Consider the following 15,662-nt stretch of genomic DNA (forward strand, 5'->3'; position numbering starts at 1 on the left):
TCCGGATGGCAATGTTATGAGCTTCTTAGCCAAGCGCATACTATCTATAGGTCATTTTGCTCAGCATGACTCATGTGTATGTTTACAACTTCCACAAACAAAGCAGCGTGTTTAGATGTACATGTCCAATCGTTGTACAGCAACAAATCATGTGATCGATGACTAGGTTGGACGAAAACATGAATATAGATCGCTCCCATTGAAAAGGATCCACTTTGTATTAATTTATCAAGAAAATCCTCTAACATTTACCAGAAACGTTGAATAAAAATAAAATGATCATCCATTCATGAACATGAATCAATCTGAGAAAAAAATGACAGTGTACTTTGACTAAAACAAAAACTAAATTTTTTAATTTTTTCTTTTTAAAAGCACCAAACATAAAGATCTGAGGGATGTGATCCAACCATTGTGACTATAGATAGAACGTAGATGACGTCACTCAGGTCTTTGTTATTGTTTTTTGCCATCCACGTTTATGAGTAATTGCTCACTGAACTGTATTAACCTGACTATAAACGTTCATGGACACACACAGTTTTGTGTGTTGGTCCGTTATACTTCCGGATGGCAATGTTATGAGCTTCTTAGCTTGGCTAATGATTAGTTCTCACTAAATTCTACCAGTCAGACTAAAGATAGAATGAAGTTGACGTCACTCAGGCCTTTGTTGTTATTATGTGCCATTCGAGTTTATGAGTAATTCTCACTAAATTGTATTAACCCGACTATAAAAGCTCATGGATACACACAGTTCTGTGTGGTGGTCTGTTACTGTTATACTTCCCCGGATGGCAATGGTGTGAGTTTCTGAGCCAAGCTCATACTGTCTATAAACGTCGTTTTAAGATTTACACCAAAAAAAAAAAAAAAAAAAAAAAAAAAAAAAGGCTGGGGGGGGGGGGGGGGGGGGGGGGGGGGGGAAGGAGTCAAAATTAACCTTGACGACACCCGGGATCGATCACGGTCCTTTTGTGAGTGAAGCGAGATCCCTACCGTAGCCTTCGTTATTAAAATGAGCTTTTAGTAGTAGGTAGTAGTAGTAGTAGGCATCCTTCCGTCTCAAGAGACGATGGTTTGCGTCCTGTATGGCTTTAGTCTCATCAGTCTTGCTGAGAGCAACGACGGGTGTGACTCAGCAGACCAATCCTTGCATGGCAGTCTCTACCGCAGTTGTTGCACACGTAGTTTTTATATTTTTTATATAGCGCAATATACACTAAACGTGCTCAAAGCTCTTTACAAGGTCCCTGGTCAACAGCAACATTTAACATGTAGGACGGAACAGAACGCCAGTTAGGCGATATTACAATATGTTCCGGACAGAGACAACGCAGATAAAGGACGGCCAGTAACTCATTTTACACCCGAGTACGGTGAGAGAATGTGAGCAAAGACCCTTTTCCAAGGACCCCACTATGCGCCGAGCGTGGCTCGAACCCAGGACCTTGCGATCCGAAAGCGAGTGTCATACCACAAGACCACATAACCGCACAACGAAGGCCACTGCTCTACCAACTGAGCTATCGGGACCCGTAGTATTATTAGCACACGAAATTATCAGTAACACATGCTGTTACACATCTGTGTGTCTTGAAAATGACAAATCCCTGGAAAATTACGACCAATACGATTCAATAGTCTGATGTCACGCCGCCCGGCAAAGGCGCACATCTTGGTTCTTAACAATCATTACTTTTTATTCTTCATGCCGGCTAGAACTTTTCATATGTCTTGTGATCAGAATGTGTAAAAGTCAAAACATGATCAAATGTATGTGTTTTTTCCCCCTCTGGATACCCGTTATGCTCGCCGGAGAAATATTTCTTACGGGCGTCCGCGATTGTTCCGATAGTTTAGAGCCAGTGTTACTAAGTTACCATGCGTCATTAGGAAGGAAGTGACGTTACGACTGTTGAAGAGTATTAATTTATTATAAAAATCAAAATTGTAACTTGACGTTACGACTGTTGAAGACTATTGGCACAATTACATATTAATTAAATTAATTGTATTAGGCATTACACTTTAGTCAATACCAGAAAAGCATTTAAAAAATGAGATGGTGAAAAGAAAATGAACAAAATACGTGTCTTTTGATATGAGGATTTGCAAGTCGAATTAATTAATGGGAAAATGGCCAGTTGGGTGTTCAAAATAGAAGGGGGAGGGGAGGAGGAGGAGGAGGTGGTGGAATGAGAGAATAGTTTAGTCAGCTTTGGCAGCATATTATGTATGGCAGGAAGGTCGATGTTGGCGTGTTTTTAAAATGACAGAATGATGGGATTAATAAAATATTGCAAGTTGTAAGGAAACGAGATGCCAGCCTGTCAGGAAAGCGTTAAATACTAAGCATTCAATCTGGGATTAACACTTTCTCAACTACCCTCCCCCCCCCCCCCCCCTCTCTCTCTCTCTCTCTCTCTCTCTCTCTCTCTCTCTCTCTCTCTCCCTCTCTCTCTTCACGCTTGTAGAGAGTGGGAAAATCTTGCAATCCCAACGACAATCGTCTGTCAGTGTCAGACTTTTCAGGATCGCATCGAGGAAAAGGCAATAACTATTGACCTTTAAACTATTCCACTTTAATTACCTTTAATAACCATTCTGCTCCCCCCCCCCCCCCCCCCCCACACACACACAGAAATCCCGCCCGGTTGTATTTAGCATATTTTAATCAACATTCCCATATTTTGGAACTCAAAGCGTATTAAAAATGTGATATATCATACTGGTTGGCAAGCCTGTTGCAATAATAATAATAATAATAATAATAATAATAATAATAATAATAATAATAATAATAATAATAATAATAATAATAATAATAATAATATTAATAATAATAATAATAATAATATTAATAATAATAATAATAATAATAATAATAATAATAAAACTTGATTTGGTCAACATTGGCTTCAAACAATCCAATGTTATTGTTTTTAGCCATCCGCGTTTATGAGTAATTCTCACTAAACTGTATTAACCAGTCTATAAATGTCCAAGGTTACACATAGTTTTGTGTGTTGGCCCCTTATACTTCCGGATGACAATGCTGTGAACTTCTTAGCCAAGCGCATACTATCTACAAATATCGATCGATTAAGATATGGACCCCAGTTTCTCAAAAAGTCTGAAACCTGAGAATTCAATCTAAAATGTACTCCTAATAATTATTGTGCAAGGTTACACCGGGAATGTAAGGTATTCTATTATCACCATTGTCATTATTATCTGATTAACGACAATTAACACATTCTGCACATAACATGGTATAGTTTACCGTACCTGAACAACGTCAAACACTGCCACGTGGTTTACCGTCAACTCTGTCGGGATGACGACGTGTGGTCCATTGAAGAACTGTTGACCTTCGCAAGGAAAGCCATCAATTCCTTGGAAACTCGGGGCGCCTGGGTTGACCAAATTCAATGGGCAAATCGAATTCAAAGGGTCCATCACATGCACAGCATTCGGTTGTGGAACTCCGACATTATTCGGTTGTGGTACTCCGACATCATTCGGTTGTGGTACTCCGACAGGAAAACTACCAATTCCTAGAGAAGCAATGGCATGAGGAATGCTCGAATCCAAAGCCAGACCGCAATCGTCTTCTTCTTCTTCTAAATCTTCATCTTCATCCGTCCAATCTTCAAAATCCTCTACAACTTCATCGGACCAATCGGCATCCTCGAAATCGTCTAATAGAAATGGTGAGTCCTCAGAATTACTTTCGTGAACGCTACTCGTCCTTTCATCGTCATCGGTGTGCTCCACCACATTGTCTTGTTCCAACACATCCTCATGTTCCAACACATTTTCATGTTCCAAGACATCCTCATGTTCCATCACATCCCCATGTTCCAACACATTATCAAGTTCCAACACATCCTCAAGTTCCAACACATTTTCATGTTCCAAGACATCCTCATGTTCCAACACATTCTCATGATTGGATACCTCTGCGTCCGTTTCAACCTTTTTATCTGCCATTGTTCAATCTCATACGTCTTCAGCGTTTCTTCACCCCGTTTTGCTGAAACCCGAAACGTCCATTTAATCCCTTTTCGTATATTAAAATTAAATTATTTATTTCTTCGAGCTTCGAGCAGCAACAGTTACATTATTTCTTCCATTGCAAACTAGCAGGAATTTTCCTATCCCCTATTCGAATCTTTAGAATCCGACATGGTACCTACTTTACTACTAGTGATACAAAGACATTCAACTTAACTTAAATTGGCGCAGACACTACATTGGTGCAAAACTGAAATCGGAAAATACTTATTGTTTCTTTCTTCTTCTTCTCTCCTGACAGCAGACTATCTAAACACTCGCAAGAAAATACATAGACTAATACTCACAAACGATTAATTTCGAAGAGTGAATACAAAACCAAAAAAAAAAAATGAACACTTTTCCGTTGATCAACATTTACGATTTACACACCTCGCACAACCACACATGCACTAGTTTCAATCAAGAAACACACACACGTCTTGAACGTACATTGACTATACCATGAGTACACCATGTATGTCGCACGAACGCTCTTCTTACTTGACCATAAGTAAGACTTTCAAGGAAGAAACAACGACGCCCACTCATTAGATTGACCAAGCGACCACCCTGGATTAGGAGCCCTGAGGAGGCAGCGTGATGTCAACAACGCACCAGAACGACTCCCGCCAAAACGTAGGTACGTACTTGACATTCGAACACTGTATTGTTAAACAAAGGGAGTGACGATTATCGTCGTCTGCTCATTCGATACACTCACATTTACCTACCCATCATCTACATACCCGCCGGGGAGGGGGTGGGTGTGGGGGGGGGGAAGAGAGAGAGACACACACACACACAGTGAGGGTGAGGGAGGACCCCATTCAAAATTTCAAATTTAACATTCGCTGAATTTATGAAGACTTATCAAGCTTGTAGAGAGTCGGGAAATCTTCCAATTCTATGTCAATCATCTGTCAGGCTTTCAGGTCCTCATCTAGGAAAAGGCAATATATGATGACCTTAAACTTTTCCCCTTTTACTTTTAACCATTCTCCCCCCCCCCCCCCCCCCCCCCCCCCCCCCCCCGCTCCCCTTAATTAATTTTTTTTTGGTCACAAATCCTGCCCTTTTGCATTTAGCATATTTTACTCAATATTCCCATATTTTGGACCTCAATGCGTATTTTTGAAAATATGAACAACATAAAAAGCAGGATTCCCACCTATGTTATTTTTATACTACTCGTCAGTGTAAAAATTTGTTAAATTTAGTTTGGTCAATATCATCTTATCAATTTCTTGCTAAAAATAACATTCTCAACCCATTCTGTGCCTTAAAAAAAAAAAATCCGAATTTGGTCAACATTGGCTTCAAACAATCCAATGTTATTGTTTTTAGCCATCCGGGTTTATGAGTAATTCTCACTAAACTGTATTAACCAGACTTTAAATGTTCAAGGTTACACATGGTCCCTTATACTTCCGGATGGCAATGTTGTGAGCTTCTTAGCCAAGCGCATACTATCAACAAATATCGAAATATTGATCGATTGAGATATGGCTCCCAGTTTCTCAAAAAAGTCTGAAACCTGAGAAGTCAATCTACAATGTTTAGCCAATATCGTAACCCCCCCCCCCCCCCCCCCCCCCCCCCCCCCCCACGTGTGGGGCGCCTTGTGACAGCAATACAACCAAGCCATAATATACACACTTATAATGTATCACCTGTGTTTCAATTCCCTCCGGCCATCCTATATCCTCCAGTTGTCTCCACTTAGTGTTGACATGAAGTGCTGGCGTTTTATCAATACATGTATGCAATTAATTGTACCCGACCATGACGTAACTATAGTCGGCCATGTACCCGACCCAAACATAGTCGCCATCCACAGTCCCTTCTAGTCATTTAATCCCCCCCCCCCCCCCCCCCCCCCAAGAAAAACAAAATAACTTGTGCCTTTATATCGTGCAATGTCCACTAAACGTGCTCAAAGAGCTTTACAAAGGGTCCCTGACCAACAGCAACACGTAACATAAAATCATGACGCCTGTTAGAGACAACGCTGTTAACGGCCATGTACTCATTTTAAAGCCAAGTACGATGAGAGAAAGTGAGTAAAGAGTCTTTTCTAAGGACTCAACTATGCGCTAAGCGAGGCTCGAACCCAGGGCCTTCCGATCCGAAAGCGAGCGTCATACCACAAGACCAAATACCCATCCAGCCCGATGTATATACTGCCTTTAGCTACCGACGTCAATGCGCAATAATGAAACTAAAATAAAATCGAGAAAGCTGCCTGAAGCTGAAAAGACTTTAAACTGAGTCATGACGTCACATTTTACATTTCTCTACTTTTAAAATGTGACACGTCGTGTTCATTTGGTATTAAATCTGTATGAATTAGATAGATAGATAGATAGATAGATAGATAGATAGATAGATAGATAGATAGATAGATAGATAGATAGATAGATAGATAGATAGATAGATAGATAGATAGATAGATAGATACGTGACTACATTCCTAGCCGAGGCAGCCGCGCCATTGTCAACACACACTCACACCTGAAATTTGGAGAGGGGTGGAATTCGTATAACAAGGGGGGGGGGGGGGGAGCCAAATAATCTTCTTAGAAGTCTATTTATAATCTTACAAAGCATAATTTCTTCCCTTTACGAGTCAACGCGCATCCGCCCTACTCCTCTCAAAGTCAAAGAGACTCAAGCCGACCTAATGAGATTATAACGTTCAAACATTTCGCGACTGAATACAGTGAGGATAGTATGTAGTAATTAATAAAATCATACAAGTAAATCACAGCCGCTCTCCGGTACAAATCCGTTTTCTTTATCAATCCCACACTGCATGCAATGCCTGGGGTTTACAAAGAGTTGGTGGGGTGGGGGGGGGGGGGGTTAGAGGCGAGACACCGGATTAAAATTACGGTAAAGCACCGCAAAAATCTGCTGTCCTCAATCTCAAATGACATTCCTATGCATGACAAACGACACACAATAATATGAGAATAAAGAATCACTAAGGCTTTAGTATGGTACCTCCATCCAATGCACGCACGCGCGCCTACTCACTCAGAAACCATCGCGATCGGCCGGCTCATCAAAAAAAAACAAACAAAAAAACAAAACAAAACAACCGTGTGGCGGTATTTTATCAAGTACTACTACTACTACTACCACCGCTGCTCACTGGAGTGCGACGGGTACTCACGCACAACGCACCTGCTACCAATAACCAAAGCCACCATCGGTATTCATCCCCCCCCCCTCCTCCCCACCAACCCTTTCGCATCCGCCTCCTCTTTTTTACTATCGTCTTTGTCCCGCTTGTACCGGATTATTACGACTGAAGTGGGGATTTGAAGGGTGTAAAACAAGAACTTGGTTCAAAGAGAGATTAGATAAGAAAGGGGGCGCACGTGCAGTGAGTTACAATAAAAGTGAGTACTCCAGCCAAATTGTCGTGTCCTACTTTAGTGAATGAGGAAACATTGGATACCAGCTGTTTTTCATTCCTTCACTACTCTCTTAGCTTCCTCTCCGGCAAACTCACAAACACACTTATGTCGGTTGGAGACATAGAAAACATTCACATCAAAGAAGAGATGAAAGAATAAAAAAATAAAAAATTAATTCTAAAAAAATATATATATATTATATATAATTAACAAGCTTAAAAAAAAATAATTATAAAATAGTGTACGCCTCTTCATTATGCCGATGCCTGGTCATTCCATGACCGAATGTAGACAATCCATCAGCCCAAAGTCTGAAGTAGAATCACCCATGATGCCCAAGTTAGCAAATTAGGTTATAAAAAAATGATAATCACATGAGATAAGTTTATAAGCGTTGATTTCAACATATTTTTTGTCCCGTCCTACATGTTAAATGTTGCTGTTGACCAGGGACCCCTTGTAAAGCGCGTTGAGCACATTTAGTGGATATTGCGCTATATAAAGCTCTATATTTAAAAAATAAAGGCATCAATAAGAGTAGTTTTTGGGGTTCAGTTAAATGCTCCTACTCAGATGCGGCTAGTAAACTGTGTCCAAATATAGTTTAACAACCTTAAAAGACACGTTTAAAGAATTATACCCCCCAAAAAATCAGCTCCGACTCCATTGGAGATCGAATTTTGATCAACGGGTGAGAAAGATAAGAGAGGGATAGACGACAAATTCGGGAGACAATAATATAAGAAAGAAAAAAAAAAACAAGTTGGAAAACTTAATAACTCTAAAGTTGGACGGAACAAGGGCACCTGCTGTCCGGTAGCGACAATAGATGTTTGACACAATAGATGGGGCCAGGGAGGAAGGAACAACGACACGGTGCAGAAAAGAGTGGAGGGCCATGATAGAAGCACACGCAGTGTAGCACGACACACCACGGTGATGATGATGATGATGATGATGATGAATCTCGATGACTTGAACAACAACAAAAAACAAAAACAAAAATAAAATGACAACACACAACAACAAAAAACAATAAAAACAATACAATACAAAACAAACCAACAAAAAAAAGCATTTATGACCAATTACAATGAAACAAAGAAATAATCCCAACTCAACCCCCCCCCCTCCCCCCTCTTTTTCTCACACACACATACACCACTCACGCGCAACACACAACAATAGATATGAAACATTCTTCAGATAGAAAAACTACACTATACACGATTTCACTGCTCACGAGTTACGATAAACTGCCACATACTCGCTTATGATCCTCTAACAAATGTATGCAAATTAAAAGCTCTGATGGCTTCAGAATAGAGGGGCGGGGTGGTAGCAAAACGAAAAAGTAAGAAAAGAAAGGAAAACACAGGGCGCTGGTAGCGGACTACCAACATGCTCACTCTAAAAAATGGCGCGTGCCTAGTGAAGAAAACAAATGGTCTCGACGTGCGACCAAAAATAAAACAAAAAACCAACAAAAAACAAAAGAATCCGGTAAAAGGCAAATGAATAAAGATGCGTATTTTTTCTCGTCGGAATGCAATGATTTAAATTAAAGGGGGAATGGGGGGGGGGGGGGGGGGGGGGGAGGGGAGGAGGAGAGAGAGAGAGAGAGAGGGGAGGAGAGAGAGAGAGAGAGAGAGAGAGAGAGAAGGGTGAACGCCCTAGTCTGAATGTCACTGAGGTTATGACTAGTAGCTAGGTTTGCTCGCTCAAACATTATTATTTAATGGTTTTATACACATAGTAATAATAATAATAATAATAATAATAATAATAATAATAATAATAATAATAATAATAATAATAATAATGTAAAGCCACACAACAAGCACATAGGAACACACATGCACGCACTCACGCGTACACACACACACACAAACACACTCAAACGATGCTGAGGGTGATCAGCGACTGGATGGATGAGAATGATAAGTTGAGTGTGTGTGCGTGTGTGTGTACTATTGCAATAGTACACACCAGAGAGATGATTTACAGGGGTAAAAAATATCTCCTAAAACTAAAACTATACATTTGACCGTTTCCCTCCCAGTCAAAGACTCCGGCCAAGGTTAGGACAAAACTAAGTAATTCCATTCCAAGACAAAGACAGAAAGCAACTCGGAAAACAGATAAAAGGGGATAAAAACAGATCCTCGGCCTGTGAGACAGTTTGAAACCCGTGACTTCGTGACTGAGATCATTTTTATTCTTTTTTTTTTTGAGTGAAAAAAAGGTCATTCAAAAATTCGACCGGAGTTTTATTTGTGGAATAATTCCATTAAGTCTTCTGAATGATTAAACTGTATTCAGTCTGTGTAAAGGGCAGTGTATGCATCGTTATTTATAGTTATAGCAACGCACACACACACACACAAATGCACACACTCTCCCTTCATTCATATTTTGGCGTCAGTGCGTGTTGTCGAGCAACTCGGTGTTTCATCTTGTAACAATTTGAAGCGATGCTGAGCGTGCTTAGCTATTGGATTGATCTTGGCGCATAGTCGAGTCTTGAAAAAGGCTCTTTACTCACATTCTCTCATCATACTCAGGTGTAAAACGAGTACCTGGTCGCTAACAGCGTGGTCTATGTCCGAAAAAATATTGTAACATCGCCGATCAGGCGCCATCATACGTCCTATATGTTATGTGTTGGTGTTTGACAGGGACCCCATGTAAAGCGCTTTGAGCACGTTTAGTGGATATTGCGCTATATACAAGATCACGTTAGTCAGCTAGTTAATGATCACAGTACTCGGGTTCAATGTCAAGCAATTGTCCTCGGAGAAGACACTAGCATACATTTATCAGGCCGTCCACACTATAAACATTTTAAAAACAGGAGAAAAAAATAGAAAAAGAGGAGACGCTCGGTAAAGCAATTTATAGTATAGTAGTATGGAGCGCATGATACAATAGGAAAAGACTTCTTTTTTAAAAAAATATATATTTAGACTTACCTCTTGGTCCATCGGTTCAAACGATTCTACATCCATATAAATATGCTGTTCATTATTACTATTACAAATTTCGAGCTGTTGTAGTTGTTGCTGCTGCTGCTGTTGTTGTTGTTGTTGTTGTAATAGCAGTAGTTGTTGCTGTTGTTGTGGGTATAGATTTGGATTGTACTCATTGAGGTGGTTGATGTGGCAGCCTCGGTAGCATCGCGGATGATATAAAAACCGTGAGCTCCTCATTGCGAATTGAAATATGAACGTACTATCTATATCAAATCACAAAAATGTGGAATTCTGATTTTGAAATCACATTTCAATACTGAATTACAAAGTTATTATAAAGTTACATTTTTTTTTTTACACAGGCATCTCGAGAATTGTTGGGATAAATATAGAAATATATCCTTACAATACTTTACAATGATATCATTAATTAGTTCATGAAACCTTTTCTAGCTCTTCTAGACGATCTTCTAATGATAATGCGCCTTCTTCTCCTGAAACCAAAGGCCCAAAGTAGAAGGCGGTATAAGCCGGACATTATTTACTGTAGTAGTTCTATGTCCGATATGACGATTGATAATTGATATTGATAATGTAAAAGGTTAACACATTCAAAGTATCTCGTCCTCAAAGTCAAAGTACGTAAACACACCACTATCCAGACAGATATCTAGATGTTATTAAAGCTAAACTAAAAGAACGAAAATTGATTGATTAATTAGATAATCAACACAAAAATTATACACAATACTAACTTCAATAACACAGACAAAGATTTTTCTTCTTTTTAAAAAAATATATATTAACAATTATACAAAAAAATGACGGCCACAAAGGCAACTTTTACGTTTTATATTCTACTCATTTGTCAAGAAAGGGTTTCAATTCAAAATCAAGTTTCTTTCTAACTAACGGGCAAAGTAGTCTCAAGTCCAATATTCCAAAATTAAACTGAAAAGACTTGTTACTGTACCGACCTAAATATAGGTATAACTGACCACAAAAGAAAGTCACATGATATATCTAGACACAACAACAACAAAAACCAAAAAAACCCACAGTAATCGCCTCAAGGACTGATGCATAGAACGCAGTAGTTTGTCAGTAGTGGCTATCCGGCATCTGCCCGAAGGGAAAGAAGGTGGTTCACCTAGTTTTTGTTGTGGTTATACCGAGTGGTGATACATACAGGTCAAATTCACCAGATATCAATCGTAATAGAACGTAACAGGTTGCAAAAAGCGGTAGAAATGTTTACAGATGTAGGGAAAGGGGCAGGAGGGAGGGGGGGGGGGTAATAACGCTTCTAAGTATCAACTATTTTTAGTGGTCGATTATCAGATAGAAATGAGTTTGGCGGGAAGGGAGAAAGGGGGGGGGGGGGGGGGGGGTGTATCAATTCAGAACTTCACCAATCCACAGAGCTGATACATACAAAGCATTCCACTACAGCAGGTAAGCCCCCCCCCCCCCCCCCCCCCCCCCCCCTCCCTTTAATTGCATCCCTCTTTCTACTTTCCCCTCTACAGTCCTCCATCACACACACAAACAAATGCACGTAACGTTACACACACGCGCATCACTGTGCTAATGGTAATCATTTGTGCACTAAAGACAGTGATCTTAAAAAATTCATCGAACTAAATACTGGCTAACTTTTGACCCAAGCCACCGTCCGACTCCAACAGACCGCATCATTTCTCGAAAAAAATTTTTATTCTCTATTGTCTTCTGGCACTTTTCTACTCACTTCATATCTTGTTGTTACCAACATAAGTGCCTGCTCCACTCACTTTTCTGAATTAAAAATTCACCCCATACACCGGAGCATACTCAATGTCTCAATCGTTTCTATGTTATATGTTTGTGATGAGAATATTGGCTATTAAGCTTAACTGCTGGTCAAAATTATTCGCGATGGTGGTGTACGAACGAATCGGCGGTCTCAAGAAGTGGGTGAGAGAGGGATCTAGTAATGACTTTGAGTTTGAAACGAATATTTTTGTGTTCGTTGATAGCTCACACGGTAGAGCCACGCTCTCACCTGCCAGGCGGAGTTGTCGTACCAATAAGGTCGCAGGTTCAAACCCCACCACCGACGCGAAAAATTTTCATTCTCTATTGTCTTCTGGCACTTTTCTATTCACTTCACAACATAAGTGCCTGCTCCACTCACTTTTCCAAAAAAATAGCCCGCCACAACACACATGTACACACACACACTCACTCACACACACACACACACACACACACACACACACACAACCACACAACCCACCACTTCCCCGAATCCAATGACGAAGAAGTTTTATCATTCAGTCATTCAGTGTGTGTTCATGACTGACTGACCAGCTGACAAAAAGGTAACACAATCAAACGAACACACAAAGTGGGCGGAGCCTTCAGCATTCGGGGACCACAAGGGAGAGAACTGTAACTGCGTGTCTATTATGCTTTGTAACGTAAGAGTAGTGTGTGAGTGATAAATATGACCCAAGGGTGAGAAAATTGGTAAAAAGAGGAAGATGGGGAGAGGGGGGGGGGGGGGGGGGGGACGACAAAATCCTTTTATTGGCCGTTCTAAATCCAAAACCAGAGTTGACATACATATACGAATTAATTAAAAATTCAAGCAGACATCTTGTCAAGTGGGGCAGATTTACAACCTCACTTGGATGTAAATAATAATATGATGATGAACAATCAACCATGATACTTGGATCAGCGACATCTATAATTGTATATGAAGTCCTGTGTTTGTTTGTTTTTAGGTGTTTAACGGCGCTTTCGACACTATTAAGGTCATTTAAGCGCCCTTTTCTGTCTTTATCAATTTTTATCGGCCTTGAGGCGCCATAGCTGCTCAATCGTGTACTGTTGTAATATTTTTTTTTATAAAATCATAATAGTTACATGTTTGTTGTTTTAAAAATATTTATTTACAATCCTAGGATTGGATACAACCAGCGACATTTATATGAAGTCCTAGGATACAACGCGACGTAGGAAAGGACAAACACTTGTCAAGATTCCATCAAAAATGTAAAATACGGAATATCCAAATGCTTTGGAAGTTAAAAAAAAAAAAATTAAAAAAAAATATTTTTTTTTTAACTACGAAAAAAATAATAATTTGACAAGTGACTTACAAATCAATTCTCATGATTTCACAATGTTTCGAATTTCCTCGGCAGGTACTAAACTTGTAATGCAATGACTAGAAAATATCTGTCACATATAATACCCGTCGCAAGGTACTTATTCGCGCCTGGGTGTAGTGGGGAAAAGTGTGTAAAGTGGTCTTACTGATATATATATATAATATAATATATAAATAAAATGAAAGATTGAAAAGAAAAAAAAAAAGAAAAAAGAAAAGAAAAAAGATAAACAAAGGAAAGAAATGGACAAGAAACTTTTTAAATGGGGGTTTACACCTTCCATCAGGAGATATAAAAGTAAGCAGAGAATGGGCCATTTTCTGTGATGAATCGAAGAATCCTTTCAGATCACCAATTATATTATGTATTACCAACACCTCTGAAAGACTAACAACAAACGAGAACCGACCGCGTTTGCTTATAGACGTCTAGATATCTTAACGACAACTCTCCAACTTACAAAGCTAAGATTTAAAACCGTCACTACGATCTATTGAGCCTCCCTAATTTACGGCTTTATAGAGGTTTTGAATAAAGTGACGTGTTAACGACGTCATCGGAACGACGTCACGCAAACCTTGGAAGGTCTCAGTTCCCATAACAACAGAGGGGATATAAGGGTAGTCCTACTAAATGCTTCGATTTTTTTTTTTACCATAACCGAACCAGTTAACTGTCGTACTTTAGACAAACTCGGTATTTAAAAATTTGGCCAGAAAACTAATTTTTTTTTTTCGAATATCAGCCGATTTAAATGACCCGCATTTTGGGAAAAACTCAAACCTGGTGGGACTTCGCTAAGTCCCAGGTTTCACAGTTTTTGCCAAGATGAGGGCTATTTAAATCGATCGATATTTGAAGGGCGAGTTTTCTGGCCAAATTTTTAAATACGTGTCTTTCCAGAGTACGACAGATAACTCTGGTTAACTGTGTCTGTCACACAACGTGATGCCGCCTTTATTGCACACAATAAGAAACAGAGAGATCATCATCATAGCCCTTTTTATCTGAGCCAAAATGAGACGAGACAAGTTGATAAAGGAAATGAAAGAAAACTAGAATAAAGTGGGTGGGATAACCTGTAACATCTTCCTTAAAACGACGAGCCCTCAAAGGTAGCCTACTATTATTATCTACTATTATCTACAATCTTTCTTGGTGAAGATAATAATGTGATATTTAATCAGAACAATTCATGATGTAGGTAATTAAATGTGTAATTATCTTTTTTTTTTCTTCTTCTTTTCTTTTAATAACATTTATACAGCGCTTGTCCACTACTGTAAATTCCATACTCTAAGCGCTCAGTAATTTTTATTTTTTATTTTGTTTTCGTTTTTGTTTTTCTTTTTAAATATATGATGACGAAACGTTTGATATTTAATTATCATAAGACGGGACTAAAGCAGCCCGTTAGGCGCTAATTCAATTTTTCGAAGACAATGCTATATTAACACCAAAGAGACCTCAAAATCGTTTAATTTCAATAAGATGGGAGAAAATAATGTGTGCAAAGTGCCTTTCTTTAGAAGATATCGCTGAGGTGTCTAACCGCCGGTTCCAACACCCGGACATAAAGGAAGTCACGTTTTGAGTCCAAAACCTTAACTTCACGCCACAGCGACACAAAAAAGCAACAAAAATTAGTAATCCACATTTACATAAGTATGAGCTTCAACTTCAATATAAAAACAAAAACCTATTTATTCATATGGCATTCAATAACATCAGCATCAAAAGCTCCTTAGCATTTACATATATTGCGCAAAATCAGCCGAACGTGCTCAAATACTATACTAGGAATCACAAACCAACAACAACACTTAAGATGTTGGACGAGGCATGGCCTAGGCTTAAAAAGTTGGTACTGAACATGGCGCCTATCATTCATACGATATTTTTTAAACGATAACACAAGGCTGTTGGCGTCTAGGAACTTATTTTTGTACCGCGTGAACGGAACTCGAACCCGACACCTTCGGGTCACAAGGGCTTGTCAAACCACCAGACCCACAAAGCCACAAAGTATCATTCTACAGTTTTAT

The 15,662-nt window shown here is 39.4% G+C and overlaps 1 protein-coding gene across 9 annotated transcripts in view; it reads right to left on the reverse strand.

The window, feature by feature from the left end:
* The window catches only part of LOC144977622 (G1/S-specific cyclin-E1-like), a 63,049-nt gene that overhangs the window by 15,683 nt on the left and 31,704 nt on the right, over positions 1-15,662 (reverse strand). The window contains exons 1-2 of one of the 9 annotated variants that reach the window (XM_078923025.1): positions 11,516-11,590; positions 10,457-11,147 (exon numbers count right to left, since the gene is read on the reverse strand). The exons of 4 other annotated variants lie outside the window; for them this stretch is intronic. In XM_078923025.1, coding sequence (XP_078779151.1) covers positions 10,457-10,693 — 237 coding nt within the window. In that variant the 5' untranslated portion in view covers positions 10,694-11,147; positions 11,516-11,590. Of the gene's footprint in view, positions 1-3,291; positions 4,605-10,456; positions 11,453-11,515; positions 11,591-15,662 lie in introns of those variants that run through there. 4 more of the 9 variants (XM_078923023.1, XM_078923024.1, XM_078923022.1 and 1 more) reach the window with 4 other exon arrangements.

Source organism: Berghia stephanieae, chromosome 7 (genome assembly GCF_034508935.2).
Source record: "Berghia stephanieae isolate SIO BIC M18660-M18661 chromosome 7, UCSD_Bste_1.3, whole genome shotgun sequence".
NCBI lineage: Eukaryota > Metazoa > Mollusca > Gastropoda > Nudibranchia > Aeolidiidae > Berghia > Berghia stephanieae.